Source organism: Oncorhynchus tshawytscha, linkage group LG13, assembly GCF_018296145.1.
Source record: "Oncorhynchus tshawytscha isolate Ot180627B linkage group LG13, Otsh_v2.0, whole genome shotgun sequence".
In the NCBI taxonomy this organism is placed as follows: Eukaryota; Metazoa; Chordata; class Actinopteri; order Salmoniformes; family Salmonidae; genus Oncorhynchus; species Oncorhynchus tshawytscha.
The window spans coordinates 92,843,217-92,860,981 of record NC_056441.1 but is presented as its reverse complement, the minus strand read 5'-3'; the positions used below and the strand labels follow the sequence as shown (position 1 = coordinate 92,860,981).

The 17,765-nt window shown below is 50.1% G+C and overlaps 1 protein-coding gene across 4 annotated transcripts in view; it reads right to left on the bottom strand.

Moving 5' to 3' along the window:
- Positions 1-229: 229 nt before the first annotated feature.
- Positions 230-17,765, bottom strand: part of LOC112236611 (rho GTPase-activating protein 42-like) — a 202,715-nt gene continuing 185,179 nt past the window's right edge. For all 4 annotated transcript variants that reach the window (XM_042296537.1, XM_042296538.1, XM_042296539.1 and 1 more), the window contains 4 exons: positions 16,480-16,678; positions 12,833-12,898; positions 7,535-7,614; positions 230-928 (listed from right to left, as the gene is read on the bottom strand). In XM_042296537.1, the coding sequence (XP_042152471.1) occupies positions 840-928; positions 7,535-7,614; positions 12,833-12,898; positions 16,480-16,678 (434 nt within the window). In that variant the 3' untranslated portion in view covers positions 230-839. The remainder of the gene's footprint in view (positions 929-7,534; positions 7,615-12,832; positions 12,899-16,479; positions 16,679-17,765) is intronic.

The window sequence follows — 17,765 nt, the reverse complement described above, 5'->3', positions numbered from 1 at the left end:
CATGGGGCGCTCGGTTCACACTGACATCAGAAAACACCTTATACGTGGTCTGCGGTTTTGAGGCCGGTTGGATGTACTGACAAATTCTCTAAAGCAACGTTGGAGGTGGCTTATGGTAGAAAAATAAATTAACATTCAATTCTCTGGCAACCGCTCTGGTGGACATTCCTGCAGTCAGCATGCCATTTGCATGCCCCCTCAAACATTTTGACATCTGTGGCATTGTGTGGTGTGACAAAACTGCACATTTTAGAGTGGCCTTTTAATGTCCCCCAGCACAAGGTGCACCTGTGTAATGATGTCGTTTAATCAGCTTCTTGATATGCCACACCTGTCAGGTGAATGATCATGGCAAAGGAGTAATGCTCAGGGATGTAAACACAGAATGTGTTTGCGTATGAAACATTTCAGGGATGTTGTTTATTTCAGCTCCTGAAACACGGGACTAACACTTTACATGTTGAGTTTATATTTCTTGTTCAGTGTATATTATCAATCATGTATGTTTTTACTGCATATCCCACCTGGAACATACAGTATATCAACACTAACCTATAAGAATAGGACCAGCAGCATGACATGACCAGAAGTATTCATCTTGATAAGGGTGTAGATACGGTAGGTAGGTATATCATTCAGGTGATTAAAAACACACATCTGCTCCTTCTACTGCATATGAACGATACTCAACGTTCTCATATCTACATGTCTGATCAATGGGGAAACTTGGCCTTCACAACAATCACATCAATCACGTTACAGATTATTGTTACCATGGATACCATGAAATGATCAAGGTTCGTTTGGGATGTTTAGGTCTTGGAGCAGTCAGTTTGTTGTTAGAGATAAACCACATAGTTCTCAGGGATCAGGCCAGTCTTTCCCTGGAACGTTGCTTGGATCCAGCCAGGTTCAATAGATGGATACACTGAGGATGGAGAGACAAAGAGAGAGCATCTGTCAGTCAAAGAGAGGAGAGAGAGGAAGGTTGCTTGGATCCAGCCAGGTTCAATGAAACATGGAGAGCAAATCCCACTAGGCTAGAATAATTAGCATTAACGACAGATAAAACCTCACTAGGCTAGAATAATTAGCATTAACGACAGATAAAACCTCACTAGGCTAGAATAATTAGCATTAACGACAGATAAAACCTCACTAGGCTAGAATAATTAGCATTAACGACAGATAAAACCCCACTAGGCTAGAATAATTAGCATTAATGTCAGATAATTCTGCCTGCCCTGACCTCGAGCCTGTCTGACCATACTGCCTGCCCTGACCTCGAGCCTGTCTGACCATACTGCCTGCCGTGACCTCAAGCCTGTCTGACCATACTGCCTGCCCTGACCTCGAGCCTGTCTGACCATACTGCCTGCCCTGACCTCGAGCCTGTCTGACCATACTGCCTGCCCTGACCTCAAGCCTGTCTGACCATACTGTCTGCCCTGACCTCGAGCCTGTCTGACCATACTGCCTGCCCTGACCTCGAGCCTGTCTGACCATACTGTCTGCCCTGACCTCGAGCCTGTCTGACCATACTGTCTGCCCTGACCTCGAGCCTGTCTGACCATACTGCCTGCCTTGACCTCGAGCCTGTCTGACCATACTGTCTGCCCTGACCTCGAGCCTGTCTGACCATACTGTCTGCCCTGACCTCGAGCCTGTCTGACCATACTGCCTGCCCTGACCTCGAGCCTGTCTGACCATACTGTCTGCCCTGACCTCGAGCCTGTCTGACTATACTGTCTGCCCTGACCTCGAGCCTGTCTGACCATACTGCCTGCCCTGACCTCGAGCCTGTCTGACCATACTGCCTGCCCTGACCTCGAGCCTGTCTGACCATACTGTCTGCCCTGACCTCGAGCCTGTCTGACCATACTGCCTGCCTTGACCTCGAGCCTGTCTGACCATACTGCCTGCCCTGACCTCGAGCCTGTCTGCCCTGACCTCGAGCCTGTCTGACCATACTGCCTGCCCTGACCTCGAGCCTGTCTGACCATACTGTCTGCCCTGACCTCGAGCCTGTCTGACCATACTGTCTGCCTGACCTCGAGCCTGTCTGACCATACTGCCTGCCCTGACCTCGAGCCTGTCTGACCATACTGTCTGCCCTGACCTCGAGCCTGTCTGACCATACTGTCTGCCCTGACCTCGAGCCTGTCTGACTATACTGTCTGCCCTGACCTCGAGCCTGCCTGCCACTCTGTACCTCCTGGACTCTGACCTTGTTTATGATATTTGGCCTGTCCACGACCATTCACTTCCCTGCCACTTGGATTATAATAAATATCAGAGACTCAAACCGTCTGTGTCGCCCTGTGCCCTTATAGTACTAGGCTAGAATAATTAGCATTAACGATCAAGGCAGCCTCCAGGTCAGTCTGTTATTTTTGATTTACACAAACTCCCCTCACCTTCCCTCTTTTCGCCGCTCCTCTCCCTCAGGTTTACCCCTCAACCTCCCTCTCCTCCCCATCCAATCAGCCTCACCCCTCTCCTCCTGTCTCCCCCATCTCCCCTCAGGTTCACCCCTCAACCTCCCTCTCCTCCCCTCTCCTCCCCATCCAATCAGCCTCACCCCTCTCCTCCTGTCTCCCCCATCTCCCCTCAGGTTCACCCCTCTCCTCCTCTCTTTCCTCAGCCTCTCTTCCCTCCCCTCAGCCTCTCTCCTCTCTTCCCTCAGCCTCCCCCTCTCTTCCCTCCCCCTCTCTTTCCTCAGCCTCCCACTCTCTTCCCTCCCCCTCTCTTCCCTCCCCCTCTTTCCCTCAGCCTCCCCCTCTCTTCCCTCAGCCTCCCCCTCTCTTCCCTCCCCTCTCTTTCCTCAGCCTCCCCCTCTCTTCCCTCCCCCTCTCTTTCCTCAGCCTCCCCCTCTCTTCCCTCCCCCTCTTTCCTCAGCCTCCCCTCTCTTCCCTCCCCCTCTCTTCCCTCCCCCTCAGCCTCCCCCTCTCTTCCCTCAGCCTCCCCCTCTCTTCCTTCCCCCTCTCTTTCCTCAGCCTCCAGCTCTCTTCCCTCCCCCTCTCTTTCCTCAGCCTCCCCCTCTCTTCCCTCCCCCTTCTTTCCTCAGCCTCCCCTCCCTTCCCTCCCCCTCTCTTCCTCAGCCCCCTCTCTTCCCCCCTCTCTTTCCTCAGCCTCCCCGCTCTTCCCTCCCCCTCTCTTCCCTCAGCCTCCCCCTCTCTTTCCTCAGCCTCCCCCTCTCCCCTCAGCCTCTCTCCTCTCTTCCCTCAGCCTCCCCCTCTTTCCCTCCCCCTCTTTCCTCAGCCTCCCACTCTCTTCCCTCCCCCTCTTTCCTCAGCCTCCCCCTCTCTTCCCTCCTCCTCTCTTCCCTCAGCCTCCCCCTCTCTTCCCTCCCCTCTCTTTCCTCAGCCTCCAGCTCTCTTCCCTCCCCCTCTCTTTCCTCAGCCTCCCCAGCTCTCTTCCCTCCCCCTCTCTTTCCTCAGCCTCCCCCTCTCTTTCCTCAGCCTCCAGCTCTCTTTCCTCCCCCTCTCTTTCCTCAGCCTCCCCCTCTCTTTCCTCCCCCTCTCTTTCCTCAGCCTCCCCCTCTCTTTCCTCAGCCTCCCCCTCTCTTTCCTCAGCCTCCAGCTCTCTTCCCTCCCCCTCTCTTTCCTCAGCCTCCAGCTCTCTTCCCTCCCCCTCTCTTTCCTCAGCCTCCCCTCTCTTTCCTCAGCCTCCCCCTCTCTTTCCTCAGCCTCCAGCTCTCTTCCCTCCCCCTCTCTTTCCTCAGCCTCCCCCTCTCTTTCCTCAGCCTCCCACTCTCTTCCCTCCCCCTCTCTTCCCTCAGCCTCCCCCTCTCTTCCCTCCCCCTCTCTTTCCTCAGCCTCCCCCTCTCTTCCCTCCCCCTCTCTTCCCCACCTCCTCCCCATCGTACTTTATAGGGAATAGGAACGGATCCTCTTACACAGTAAAATAACTGCTGCAGAGGCTGCGAATGTTAACCTTATCTCTGCTGGCGACTGCTAGTATATGCTGGCTCTGTCAGCTGAACGGATGAGATCCAGCTAAGCTGCTCCACAGCTTTCCATCACTACGAGGTTACTGTGACCTGCTGTAAGGCTGCTGCCCTGGGACTGAGCCAAACACATGGCAAGAGGCAAAATAACATCCCTCTGAGGCTGGGTAGGTAATAACATCCCTCTGAGGATGGATAGGTAATAACATCCCTCTGAGGCTGGGTAGGTAATAACATCCCTCTGAGGCTGGATAGGTAATAACATCCCTCTGAGGATGGATAGGTAATAACATCCCTCTGAGGCTGGGTAGGTAATAACATCCCTCTGAGGCTGGGTAGGTAATAACATCCCTCTGAGGCTGGATAGGTAATAACATCCCTCTGAGGCTGGATAGGTAATAACATCCCTCTGAGGCTGGATAGGTAATAACATCCCTCTGAGGCTGGATAGGTAATAACATCCCTCTGAGGCTGGATAGGTAATAACATCCCTCTGAGGCTGGATAGGTAATAACATCCCTCTGAGGCTGGATAGGTAATAACATCCCTCTGAGGCTGGATAGGTAATAACATCCCTCTGAGGCTGGATAGGTAATAACATCCCTCTGAGGCTGGATAGGTAATAACATCCCTCTGAGGCTGGATAGGTAATAACATCCCTCTGAGGCTGGATAGGTAATAACATCCCTCTGAGGCTGGATAGGTAATAACATCCCTCTGAGGCTGGATAGGTAATAACATCTCTCTGAGGCTGGATAGGTAATAACATCCCTCTGAGGATGGATAGGTAATAACATCCCTCTGAGGCTGGATAGGTAATAACATCCCTCTGAGGCTGGATAGGTAATAACATCCCTCTGAGGATGGATAGGTAATAACATCCCTCTGAGGCTGGATAGGTAATAACATCCCTCTGAGGAGGATGGAATAACATCCCTCTGAGGCTGGATAGGTAACATCCCTCTGAGGCTGGATAGGTAATAACATCCCTCTGAGGCTGGATAGGTAATAACATCCCTCTGAGGCTGGATAGGTAATAACATCCCTCTGAGGCTGGATAGGTAATAACATCCCTCTGAGGCTGGATAGGTAATAACATCCCTCTGAGGCTGGATAGGTAATAACATCCCTCTGAGGCTGGATAGGTAATAACATCCCTCTGAGGCTGGATAGGTAATAACATCCCTCTGAGGCTGGATAGGTAATAACATCCCTCTGAGGCTGGATAGGTAATAACATCCCTCTGAGGCTGGATAGGTAATAACATCCCTCTGAGGCTGGATAGGTAATAACATCCCTCTGAGGCTGGATAGGTAATAACATCCCTCTGAGGCTGGATAGGTAATAACATCCCTCTGAGGCTGGATAGGTAATAACATCTCTCTGAGGCTGGATAGGTAATAACATCTCTCTGAGGCTGGATAGGTAATAACATCCCTCTGAGGCTGGATAGGTAATAACATCCCTCTGAGGCTGGATAGGTAATAACATCCCTCTGAGGCTGGATAGGTAATAACATCTCTCTGAGGCTGGATAGGTAATAACATCCCTCTGAGGCTGGATAGGTAATAACATCCCTCTGAGGCTGGATAGGTAATAACATCCCTCTGAGGCTGGATAGGTAATAACATCCCTCTGAGGCTGGATAGGTAATAACATCCCTCTGAGGCTGGATAGGTAATAACATCCCTCTGAGGCTGGATAGGTAATAACATCCCTCTGAGGCTGGATAGGTAATAACATCCCTCTGAGGCTGGATAGGTAGGAGCTGGATAGGTAATAACATCCCTCTGAGGCTGGATAGGTAATAACATCTCTCTGAGGCTGGATAGGTAATAACATCCCTCTGAGGCTGGATAGGTAATAACATCCCTCTGAGGCTGGATAGGTAATAACATCTCTCAGACTGGATAGGTAATAACATCTCTCTGAGGCTGGATAGGTAATAACATCTCTCTGAGGCTGGATAGGTAATAACATCCCTCTGAGGCTGGATAGGTAATAACATCTCTCTGAGGCTGGCTATCTGGGTGTTTAGAGAGAGGATAGGTAATAACATCCCTCTGAGGCTAGGCTGGCTATCTGGGTGTTTAGAGAGAGGATAGGTAATAACATCTCTCTGAGGCTAGGCTATCTGGGTGTTTGGAGAGATGATAGGTAATAACATCTCTCTGAGGCTAGGCTATCTGGGTGTTTAGAGAGAGGATAGGTAATAACATCTCTCTGAGGCTAGGCTATCTGGGTGTTTAGAGAGAGGATAGGTAATAACATCTCTCTGAGGCTAGGCTATCTGGGTGTTTAGAGAGAGGATAGGTAATAACATCTCTCTGAGGCTAGGCTATCTGGGTGTTTAGAGAGAGGATAGGTAATAACATCCCTCTGAGGCTAGGCTATCTGGGGGTTTAGAGAGAGGATAGGTAATAACATCTCTCTGAGGCTAGGCTATCTGGGTGTTTAGAGAGAGGATAGGTAATAACATCCCTCTGAGGCTAGGCTATCTGGGTGTTTAGAGAGAGGATAGGTAATAACATCTCTCTGAGGCTAGGCTATCTGGGTGTTTAGAGAGAGGATAGGTAATAACATCCCTCTGAGGCTAGGCTATCTGGGTGTTTAGAGAGAGGATAGGTAATAACATCCCTCTGAGGCTGGCTATCTGGGTGTTTAGAGAGAGGATAGGTAATAACATCCCTCTGAGGCTAGGCTATCTGGGTGTTTAGAGAGAGGATAGGTAATAACATCCCTCTGAGGCTAGGCTATCTGGGTGTTTAGAGAGAGGATAGGTATTAACATCTCTCTGAGGCTGGCTATCTGGGTGTTTAGAGAGAGGATAGGTAATAACATCCCTCTGAGGCTAGGCTATCTGGGTGTTTAGAGAGAGGATAGGTAATAACATCTCTCTAAGGCTAGGCTATCTGGGGGTTTAGAGAGAGGATAGGTAATAACATCTCTCTGAGGCTAGGCTATCTGGGTGTTTAGAGAGAGGATAGGCAATAACATCCCTCTGAGGCTAGGCTATCTGGGTGTTTAGAGAGAGGATAGGTAATAACATCCCTCTGAGGCTGGCCATCTGGGTGTTTAGAGAGAGGATAGGTAATAACATCCCTCTGAGGCTAGGCTATCTGGGTGTTTAGAGAGAGGATAGGTATTAACATCTCTCTGAGGCTAGGCTATCTGGGTGTTTAGAGAGAGGATAGGTAATAACATCCCTCTGAGGCTAGGCTATCTGGGTGTTTAGAGAGAGGATAGGTAATAACATCTCTCTGAGGCTAGGCTATCTTGGTGTTTAGAGAGAGGATAGCGTCAAGCTAAAAGCAAGGTCGCTATGCTTCCACTGTCTGTACACACAACACTTGGAAACTGCCAAGTCATCACTGAGGCCTACCAAGTTGGGGTGTTCCCTGTCTGTATGCAGGACAACCTACAGATGGTTCCTTCTATAGACCAGACCTGGGCAAAATACATAGCTGAGGAATATCTTCTGTATACAGGAACAAATGGACCCATTCTGTTTAACAGTAGACACACAGCATTAGCTGTCTGTCTGTGTGTGTGTGTGTGTGTGTGTTAACTGAGTGAGTGTCTCACCGTTTGAGAAGAGAGCCCCCTGTGGGAAGCTGAGCTCATGGCTGTGTTCTGCCTCACAGGAGTACATGGCCTTGGCGTCTCTGGAACCAACACAGGAGACACAGGAGACATTACAAAGTCAACAGACATACTGTACGTCTATGGCATTGGTGTCTCTTTGGATATGGATGGACAGAGAGACAGACAGATACATCTCTATAAAGAGGGATAAAGACAGACAGATACATCTCTATAAAGAGGGATGGAGGGATAAAGACAGACAGCTACGTCTCTATAAAGATGGACAGATGGATAAAGACAGACAGCTACATCTCTATAAAGAGGGATAAAGACAGACAGATACATCTCTATGAAGATGGATGGAGGGATAAAGACAGACAGCTACGTCTCTATAAAGATGGACAGATGGATAAAGACAGACAGATACATCTCTATAAAGAGGGATGGAGGGATAAAGACAGACAGCTACGTCTCTATAAAGATGGACAGATGGATAAAGACAGACAGCTACATCTCTATAAAGAGGGATAAAGACAGACAGATACATCTCTATAAAGAGGGATAAAGACAGACAGATACATCTCTATAAAGAGGGATAAAGACAGACAGATACATCTCTATAAAGAGGGATAAAGACAGACAGATACATCTCTATAAAGATGGATAAAGACAGACAGATACATCTCTATAAAGATGGACAGATGGATAAAGACAGACAGATACATCTCTATAAAGAGGGATGGAGGGATAAAGACAGACAGCTACGTCTCTATAAAGATGGATAAAGACAGACAGATACATCTCTATAAAGAGGGATAAAGACAGACAGATACATCTCTATAAAGAGGGATAAAGACAGACAGATACATCTCTATAAAGAGGGATAAAGACTGACACATGACAGTTAAATATCTCTGCAACAACAGATGATAAATTAAACAAACCGGATACATACAACGACACGTAACAGGTGACTAACAGGTGACTAACAGGTGACTAACAGGTGACTAACAGGTGACTAACAGTCGACTAACAGGTGACTAACAGGTGACTAACAGGTGACTAACAAGTGACTAACAGGTGACTAACAGGTGACTAACAGGTGACTAACAGTCGACTAACAGGTGACTAACAGGTGACTAACAGGTGACTAACAGGTGACTAACAGTCGACTAACAGGTGATTAACAGGTGACCAACAGGTGACTAACAGGTGACTAACAGGTGACTAACAGGTGACTAACAGTCGACTAACAGGTGACTAACAGGTGACTAACAGGTGACTAACAGGTGACTAACAGGTGACCAACAGGTGACCAACAGGTGACCAACAGGTGACCAACAGGTGACTAACAGGTGACTAACAGTCGACTAACAGGTGACCAACAGGTGACCAACAGGTGACTAACAGGTGACCAACAGGTGACCAACAGGTGACTAACAGGTGACTAACAGGTGACTAACAGTCGACTAACAGGTGATTAACAGGTGACCAACAGGTGACTAACAGGTGACTAACAGGTGACTAACAGGTGACTAACAGGTGACTAACAGTCGACTAACAGGTGATTAACAGGTGACCAACAGGTGACTAACAGGTGACTAACAGGTGACTAACAGTCGACTAACAGGTGACCAACAGGTGACTAACAGGTGACCAACAGGTGACCAACAGGTGACCAACAGGTGACTAACAGGTGACCAACAGGTGACCAACAGGTGACCAACAGGTGACTAACAGGTGACCAACAGGTGACCAACAGGTGACTAACAGTCGACGAACAGGTGACCAACAGTCGACTAACAGGTGACTAACAGGTGACTAACAGGTGACTAACAGTCGACTAACAGGTGACTAACAGTCGACTAACAGGTGACTAACAGGTGACTAACAGTCGACTAACAGGTGACCAACAGGTGACTAACAGGTGACTAACAGGTGACTAACAGGTGACTAACAGTCGACTAACAGGTGATTAACAGGTGACTAACAGGTGACTAACAGGTGACTAACAGGTGACTAACAGGTGACCAACAGGTGACCAACAGGTGTCCAACAGGTGACTAACAGGTGACCAACAGGTGACCAACAGGTGACCAACAGGTGACTAACAGGTGACTAACAGGTGACTAACAGTTGACTAACAGGTGACCAACAGGTGACTAACAGGTGACCAACAGGTGACTAACAGGTGACTAACAGGTGACTAACAGTTGACTAACAGGTGACCAACAGGTGACTAACAGGTGACTAACAGGTGACTAACAGGTGACCAACAGGTGACCAACAGGTGACCAACAGGTGACTAACAGGTGACTAACAGGTGACCAACAGGTGACCAACAGGTGACTAACAGGTGACTAACAGGTGACTAACAGGTGACTAACAGTCGACTAACAGGTGACCAACAGGTGACTAACAGGTGACTAACAGGTGACTAACAGTCGACTAACAGGTGACCAACAGGTGACCAACAGTCGACTAACAGGTGACTAACAGGTGACTAACAGGTGACTAACAGGTGACTAACAGTTGACTAACAGGTGACCAACAGGTGACTAACAGGTGACCAACAGGTGACTAACAGTCGACTAACAGGTGACCAACAGGTGACTAACAGGTGACTAACAGTCGACCAACAGGTGACCAACAGGTGACTAACAGTCGACTAACAGTCGACTAACAGGTGACCAACAGGTGACTAACAGGTGACTAACAGGTGACTAACAGGTGACTAACAGGTGATTAACAGGTGACTAACAGGTGACTAACAGGTGACTAACAGGTGACTAACAGGTGACCAACAGGTGACCAACAGGTGTCCAACAGGTGACTAACAGGTGACCAACAGGTGACCAACAGGTGACTAACAGGTGACTAACAGGTGACTAACAGTTGACTAACAGGTGACCAACAGGTGACTAACAGGTGACTAACAGGTGACTAACAGGTGACTAACAGGTGACCAACAGGTGACCAACAGGTGACTAACAGGTGACTAACAGGTGACCAACAGGTGACCAACAGGTGACTAACAGGTGACTAACAGGTGACTAACAGGTGACTAACAGTCGACTAACAGGTGACCAACAGGTGACTAACAGGTGACTAACAGGTGACTAACAGTCGACTAACAGGTGACCAACAGGTGACCAACAGTCGACTAACAGGTGACTAACAGGTGACTAACAGGTGACTAACAGGTGACTAACAGTTGACTAACAGGTGACCAACAGGTGACTAACAGGTGACCAACAGGTGACTAACAGTCGACTAACAGGTGACCAACAGGTGACTAACAGGTGACTAACAGTCGACCAACAGGTGACCAACAGGTGACTAACAGTCGACTAACAGTCGACTAACAGTCGACCAACAGGTGACCAACAGGTGACTAACAGGTGACTAACAGGCGACTAACAGTCGACTAACAGGTGGCCAACAGGTGACTAACAGGTGACTAACAGTCGACTAACAGGTGACCAACAGGTGACTAACAGGTGACTAACAGGTGACTAACAGGTGACTAACAGTCGACTAACAGGTGACTAACAGGTGACTAACAGTCGACTAACAGGTGACTAACAGTCGACTAACAGGTGACCAACAGGTGACCAACAGGTGACTAACAGTCGACTAACAGGTGACCAACAGGTGACAGGTGACAGGTGACCAACAGGTGACTAACAGGTGACCAACAGGTGACCAACAGGTGACCAACAGGTGACTAACAGTCGACTAACAGGTGACCAACAGGTGACCAACAGGTGACTAACAGTCGACTAACAGGTGACCAACAGGTGACTAACAGGTGACCAACAGGTGACCAACAGGTGACTAACAGGTGACCAACAGGTGACTAACAGTCGACTAACAGGTGACCAACAGGTGACCAACAGGTGACTAACAGGTGACTAACAGGTGACCAACAGGTGACTAACAGTCGACTAACAGGTGACCAACAGGTGACTAACAGGTGACTAACAGTCGACTAACAGGTGACCAACAGGTGACTAACAGTCGACTAACAGTCGACCAACAGGTGACTAACAGTCGACTAACAGTTGACCAACAGGTGACCAACAGGTGACCAACAGGTGACTAACAGGTGACTAACAGGTGACCAACAGGTGACCAACAGGTGACTAACAGGTGACTAACAGGTGACTAACAGGTGACCAACAGGTGACCAACAGGTGACTAACAGGTGACTAACAGGTGACTAACAGTCGACTAACAGGTGACTAACAGTCGACTAACAGGTGACCAACAGGTGACCAACAGGTGACTAACAGTCGACTAACAGGTGACTAACAGTCGACTAACAGGTGACCAACAGGTGACTAACAGTCGACTAACAGGTGACCAACAGGTGACTAACAGTCGACCAACAGGTGACTAACAGTCGACTAACATGTGACCAACAGGTGACTAACAGTCGACTAACAGGTGACCAACAGGTGACTAACAGTCGACTAACAGGTGACCAACAGGTGACCAACAGGTGACTAACAGGTGACCAAAAGGTGACCAACAGGTGACTAACAGGTGACCAACAGGTGACCAACAGGTGAATAAGAGGTGACCAACGGGTGAATAACAGGTGACAAACAGGTGACAAACAGGTGACTAACAGGTGAATAACAGGTGAATAACAGGTGAATAACAGGTGACAAACAGGTGACAAACAGGTGAATAACAGGTGACAAACAGGTGAATAACAGGTGACTAACAGGTGAATAAGAGGTGACTAACAGGTGAATAAGAGGTGACAAACAGGTGAATAACAGGTAAATAACATGTGAATAACAGGTGAATAACAGGTGAATAACAGGTGAATAACAGGTGAATAACAGGTGAATAACAGGTGAATAACAGGTGAATACCAGGTGAATAACAGGTGAATAACAGGTAAATAACAGGTAAATAACAGGTGACTAACAGGTGACTAACAGGTAAATAACAGGTAAATAACAGGTGAATAACAGGTGAATAACAGGTGAATAACAGGTGAATAACAGGTGAATAACAGGTGAATAACAGGTAAATAACAGGTAAATAACAGGTGAATAACAGGTGAATAACAGGTGAATAACAGGTGAATACCAGGTGAATAACAGGTGAATAACAGGTGAATAAGGTGAATAACAGGTGAATAACAGGCAATAACACAATGAACAGATTGAAGAATGAGGAATCAGAAGTTTAACATGTTTTAAAGGTAGGTTACACCACCAAATGGAGGAGAGAGCAGGCTGCATATAGAGTAGGTCAGACATTTGGGATAAGACATTCTACCTTCCAACAGGTGTGGTCTGAGCCGCTGAAGGGCAGTTTTCGAACAGCATGGCTCTTGCAGCAACCCTGAAATACAGACAGGAACAATTCAGTCCCATTTGCCAATTATCTCTCAAATCTATATACCAATGGCCTGAAATCTCATGCTAATTACATGCAAGTGTGTGAATTATTTTATGTTCAAAAGGTTGTCTTGAGTCATTTTGACCCTGCACACAGGGGTAAGTGCACTTTCATTCAGAGCGGCCAGTGTTCCTCATTTTTGAGTGTGAAGTCACAGCATGTCTTATTGTTAAGTGTGAAGTCAGCGAAACGGCTTCAGCTACACAATAAGACACACAATAGGGGAGGCTTCCTTCCCTTCCGTTACCAGGCAGGCAAGAGGCCTGCCTTCCCCTCCCCTCCCCTTCCTTCCCCCTCCTCTTCCTTCCCCTCCCCTCCCTTCCCCTCCCTTCCGCCTCCCCTCCCTTCCCCCTCCTCTGCCTTCCCCTCCAAGGTGTAGAACCGGCTCTCGACCCACTGACGACACAGGAGAGGAGGCTTTACCCTACAGGACAACTGAAGACACAGGAGAGGAGGCTTTACCCTACAGGACAACTGAAGACACAGGAGAGGAGGCTTTACCCTACAGGACAACTGAAGACACAGGAGAGGAGGCTTTACCCTACAGGACAACTGTAGACACAGGAGAGGAGGCTTTACCCTACAGGACAACTGAAGACACAGGAGAGGAGGCTTTAACCTACAGGACAACTGGAGACACAGGAGAGGAGGCTTTACCCTACAGGACAACTGGAGACACAGGAGAGGAGGCCCTTAGGAGGTGCCTGAGGAAGGCCCACAGCATCATCAGGGATGGCAACCACCTCAGCCACGAGCTGTTCTCTCCCTTACCATGGGGCAGACGGTCTCGGAGCATGAGGTTTGATATCAACAGGCTCAGACACAGTTTCAATGTACAAGCCATCAGACTGCTGAACACTTCCCTGTGTCGCTCCCCGTGACCCTCCCTGTGTCGCTCCCCGAGTCTCTCCCGTGTCCTTCCAGTATCCCTCCCTGTGTCCCTCCCCGTGTCTCTCCCCGTGTCATTCCAGTATCCCTCCCTGTGTCCCTCCCCGTGTCCTTCCCTGTGTCCCTCCCCGTGTCCTTCCAGTATCCCTCCCGTGTCCTTCCCTGTGTCCCTCCCCGTGTCCTTGTCCAGTATCCCCTCCTGTGTCCCTCTCCGTGTCCTTCCAGTATCCCTCCCCGTGTCCTTCCAGTATCCCTCCCCCATGTCCTTCCAGTATCCCTCCCGTGTCCTTCCCTGTGTCCCTCCCGTGTCCTTCCAGTATCCCTCCCGTGTCCCTCTCCCGTGTCCTTCCAGTATCCCTCCCTGTGTCCCTCCCCGTGTCTCTCCGTGTCCTTCCAGTATCCCTCCCTGTGTCCCTCCCCGTGTCCTTCCAGTATCCCTCCCTGTGTCCCTCCCCATGCCCCTCCCTGTGTCCCTCCCCATGCCCCCTCCCATGTTTCCTTCCCTGTGTCCATCCCCATGCCCCTCCCTGTGTCCCTCCCTGTGTCCCTCCCCATGTGTCCTTCCCTGTGTCCCTCCCTGTGTCCCTCCCTGTGTTTCCTTCCCTGTGTCCCTCCCCATGTCCCTCCCTGTGTCCCTCCCCTCCCTGTGTCTCTCCCCGTGTCCTTCCAGTATCCCTTCCTGTGTCCCTCCCCCCCGTGTCTCTCCCATGTCCCTTCCTGTGTCCCTCCCCATGTCTCCTCCCTGTGTCCCTCCCCGTGTCCTTCCAGTAACCCTCCCTGTGTCCCCCCCCCTGTGTCTCTCCCATGTCCCTCCCTGTGTCTCTCCCATGTCCCTCCCCGTGTCCTTCCAGTATCCCTCCCTGTGTCCCTCCCCATGTCTCTCCCATGTCCCTCCCCGTGTCCTTCCAGTATCCCCCTCCCCGTGTCCCTCCCCATGTTTCCTTCCCTGTGCCCCTCCCCGTGTCCCTCCCTGTGTCCCTCCCCGTGTCTCTCCTGTGTCCCTCCCCGTGTCCTTCCCAGTATCCCTCCCCTTCCCTGTGTCCCTCCCATGTCCCTCCCTGTGTCCCTCCAGTATCCCTCCCTGTGTCCCTCCCTGTGTCCCTCCCTGTGTCCCTCCCCCCTCCCTGTGTCTCTCCCTGTGTCCCTCCCCGTGTCCTTCCCTGTATCCCTCCCCTCCCTGTGTCCCTCCCATGTCCCTCCCTGTGTCCCTCCCTGTGTCTCTCCCTGTGTCCCTCCCCCTGTGTCCTTCCAGTATCCCTCCCTGTGTCCCTCCCATGTCTTTCCCATGTCCCTCCCCGTGTCCTTCCAGTAACCCTCCCTGTGTCCCTCCCCGTGTCCTCCCGTGTCCTTCCAGTATCCCTCCCAGTGTCTCTCCCGTGTCCTTCCAGTATCTCTTCCTGTGTCTCTCCCGTGTCCTTCCACTATCCCTCCCTGTGTCCCTCCCCGTGTCTCTCCCGTGTCCCTCCCCCCTGTGTCCTTCCAGTATCCCTCCCTGTGTCCCTCCCCATGCCCCTCCCTGTGTCCCTCCCCATGCCCCTCCCTGTGTCCCTCCCCATGTTTCCTTCCCTGTGTCCATCCCCGTGCCCATCCCTGTGTCCCTCCCTGTGTCCCTCCCCATGTGTCCTTCCCTGTGTCCCTCCCCCTTCCCTGTGTCCCCTCCGTGTCCCTCCCCCCTCCCCATGTTTCCTTCCCTGTGTCCCTCCCCATGTTTCCTTCCCTGTGTCCCTCCCCATGCCCCTCCCTGTGTCCCTCCCCATGTTTCCTTCCCTGTGTCCCTCCCCGTGCCCCCTCCCCATGCCCCTCCCTGTGTCCCTCCCCATGCCCCTCCCTGTGTCCCTCCCCATGTTTCCTTCCCTGTGTCCCTCCCCATGTTTCCTTCCCTGTGTCCCTCCCCATGCCCCTCCCCTGTGCCCCTCCCCATGTTTCCTTCCCTGTGTCCCTCCCCCCATGTTTCCTTCCCTGTGTCCCTCCCCATGCCCCTCCCTGTGTCCCTCCCCATGCCCCTCCCTGTGCCCCTCCCCATGTGTCCCTCCCTGTGTCCCTCCCCATTTTTCCTTCCCTGTGTCCCTCCCCATGTTTCCTTCCCTGTGTCCCTCCCCATTTTTCCTTCCCTGTGTCCCTCCCCATTTTCCTTCCCTGTGTCCCTCCCCATGTTTCTTTCCCTGTGTCCCTCCCCATGCCCCTCCCTGTGTCCCTCCCCATGTTTCTTTCCCTGTGTCCCTCCCCATGCCCCTCCCTGTGTCCCTCCCCATGTTTCCTTCCCTGTGTCCCTCCCCATGCCCCTCCCTGTGTCCCTTCCCATGTTTCCCTCCCCGTGAGAGAGAGAGAAGGAGGCAGAAGACAGAGAGGGGGAGAGCTGGGTCACATCAACCCAGCAGCAGGCAGAGTGGAACAAAACCAGACGGACTCTCCAACTGATAGGAAAAACACATAAATCTCACAGCACACACACACACACACACACACAAACACACACACACACACACACACAGCAGGAGGAAGGTTCACAGTAAGATCTGTCTCGCAGAGAAAAACTGTGTGTTTTAAGGGCTGTTTATTTTGTGTGTGTGTGTGTGTGTGTGTGTGTGTGTGTGTGTGTGTGTGTGTGTGTATTGTAGTAGCGTCATGTCCATTACACTGATCCTGGTCTCTGGTATCCGTTGCTGGAGGACTCCATCTTGTCCGGTCTGTCCAATCTCCGACGGGTGACTAGTTTAGGAGGGCGGTCTGGGGGGTCTGTAGACTCTACACTCTCCTTCCGATCCTTCTGTTGGTCTTTCTGGTCCAGCGTCACGGCAGACAGACTCTGGACTGAACCTGCCAGACTCCTACGGCCTTGGGGAAGAGATAAGCACCTCAGTGAGTCCAAAATGGATCCCAATTCCCTATGGTGCAATACTACACTATTATAGGCCCTGTCTACTACACTACTATAGGCCCTGTCTACTACACTATAGGCCCTGTCTACTACACTACTATAGGTCCTGTCTACTACACTACTATAGGTCCTGTCTACTACACTACTATAGGTCCTGTCTAATACACTACTATAGGCCCTGTCTACTACACTACTATAGGCCCTGTCTACTACACTACTATAGGTCCTGTCTACTACACTACTATAGGTCCTGTCTACTACACTACTATAGGTCCTGTCTACTACACTACTATAGGTCCTGTCTACTACACTACTATAGGTCCTGTCTACTACACTACTATAGGTCCTGTCTACTACACTACTACAGGCCCTGTCTACTACACTACTATAGGTCCTGTCTACTACACTACTATAGTTCCTGTCTACTACACTACTATAGGTCCTGTCTACTACCCTACTATAGGTCCTGTCTACTACACTACTATAGGTCCTGTCTACTACACTACTATAGGTCCTGTCTACTACACTACTATAGGTCCTGTCTACTACACTACTATAGGTCCTGTCTACTACACTACTACAGGCCCTGTCTACTACACTACTATAGGCCTAGTCTACTACACTACTATAGGTCCTGTCTACTACACTACTATAGGTCCTGTCTACTACACTACTACAGGCCCTGTCTACTACACTACTATAGGCCTAGTCTACTACACTACTATAGGCCCAAGGTTTTTAACTGCCCTAATAGGGTGCAATTTGGGACACAGCCAAGCACTAGACTGTCAAAGAAAGGTTTATCATATTGATCACGATGAGTATTCAATGGGAACACGATGGTCATCTTTATCTGTGGAGGAGTACAGTAATAATGTAGGACCGCTGTCTCTGTTGTGAAGAGAATATGAATAGTTTTCCTTTGCTTTGGAATTTCATTTTTTTGTTTTCTAACAGGACAGAAAAACTAATCTTAGTGACTGCAAGCATGAATCCTCATGAGTCAAAGGACCGTGAAGAGAATGGAATGCTATAAAGGCGTTT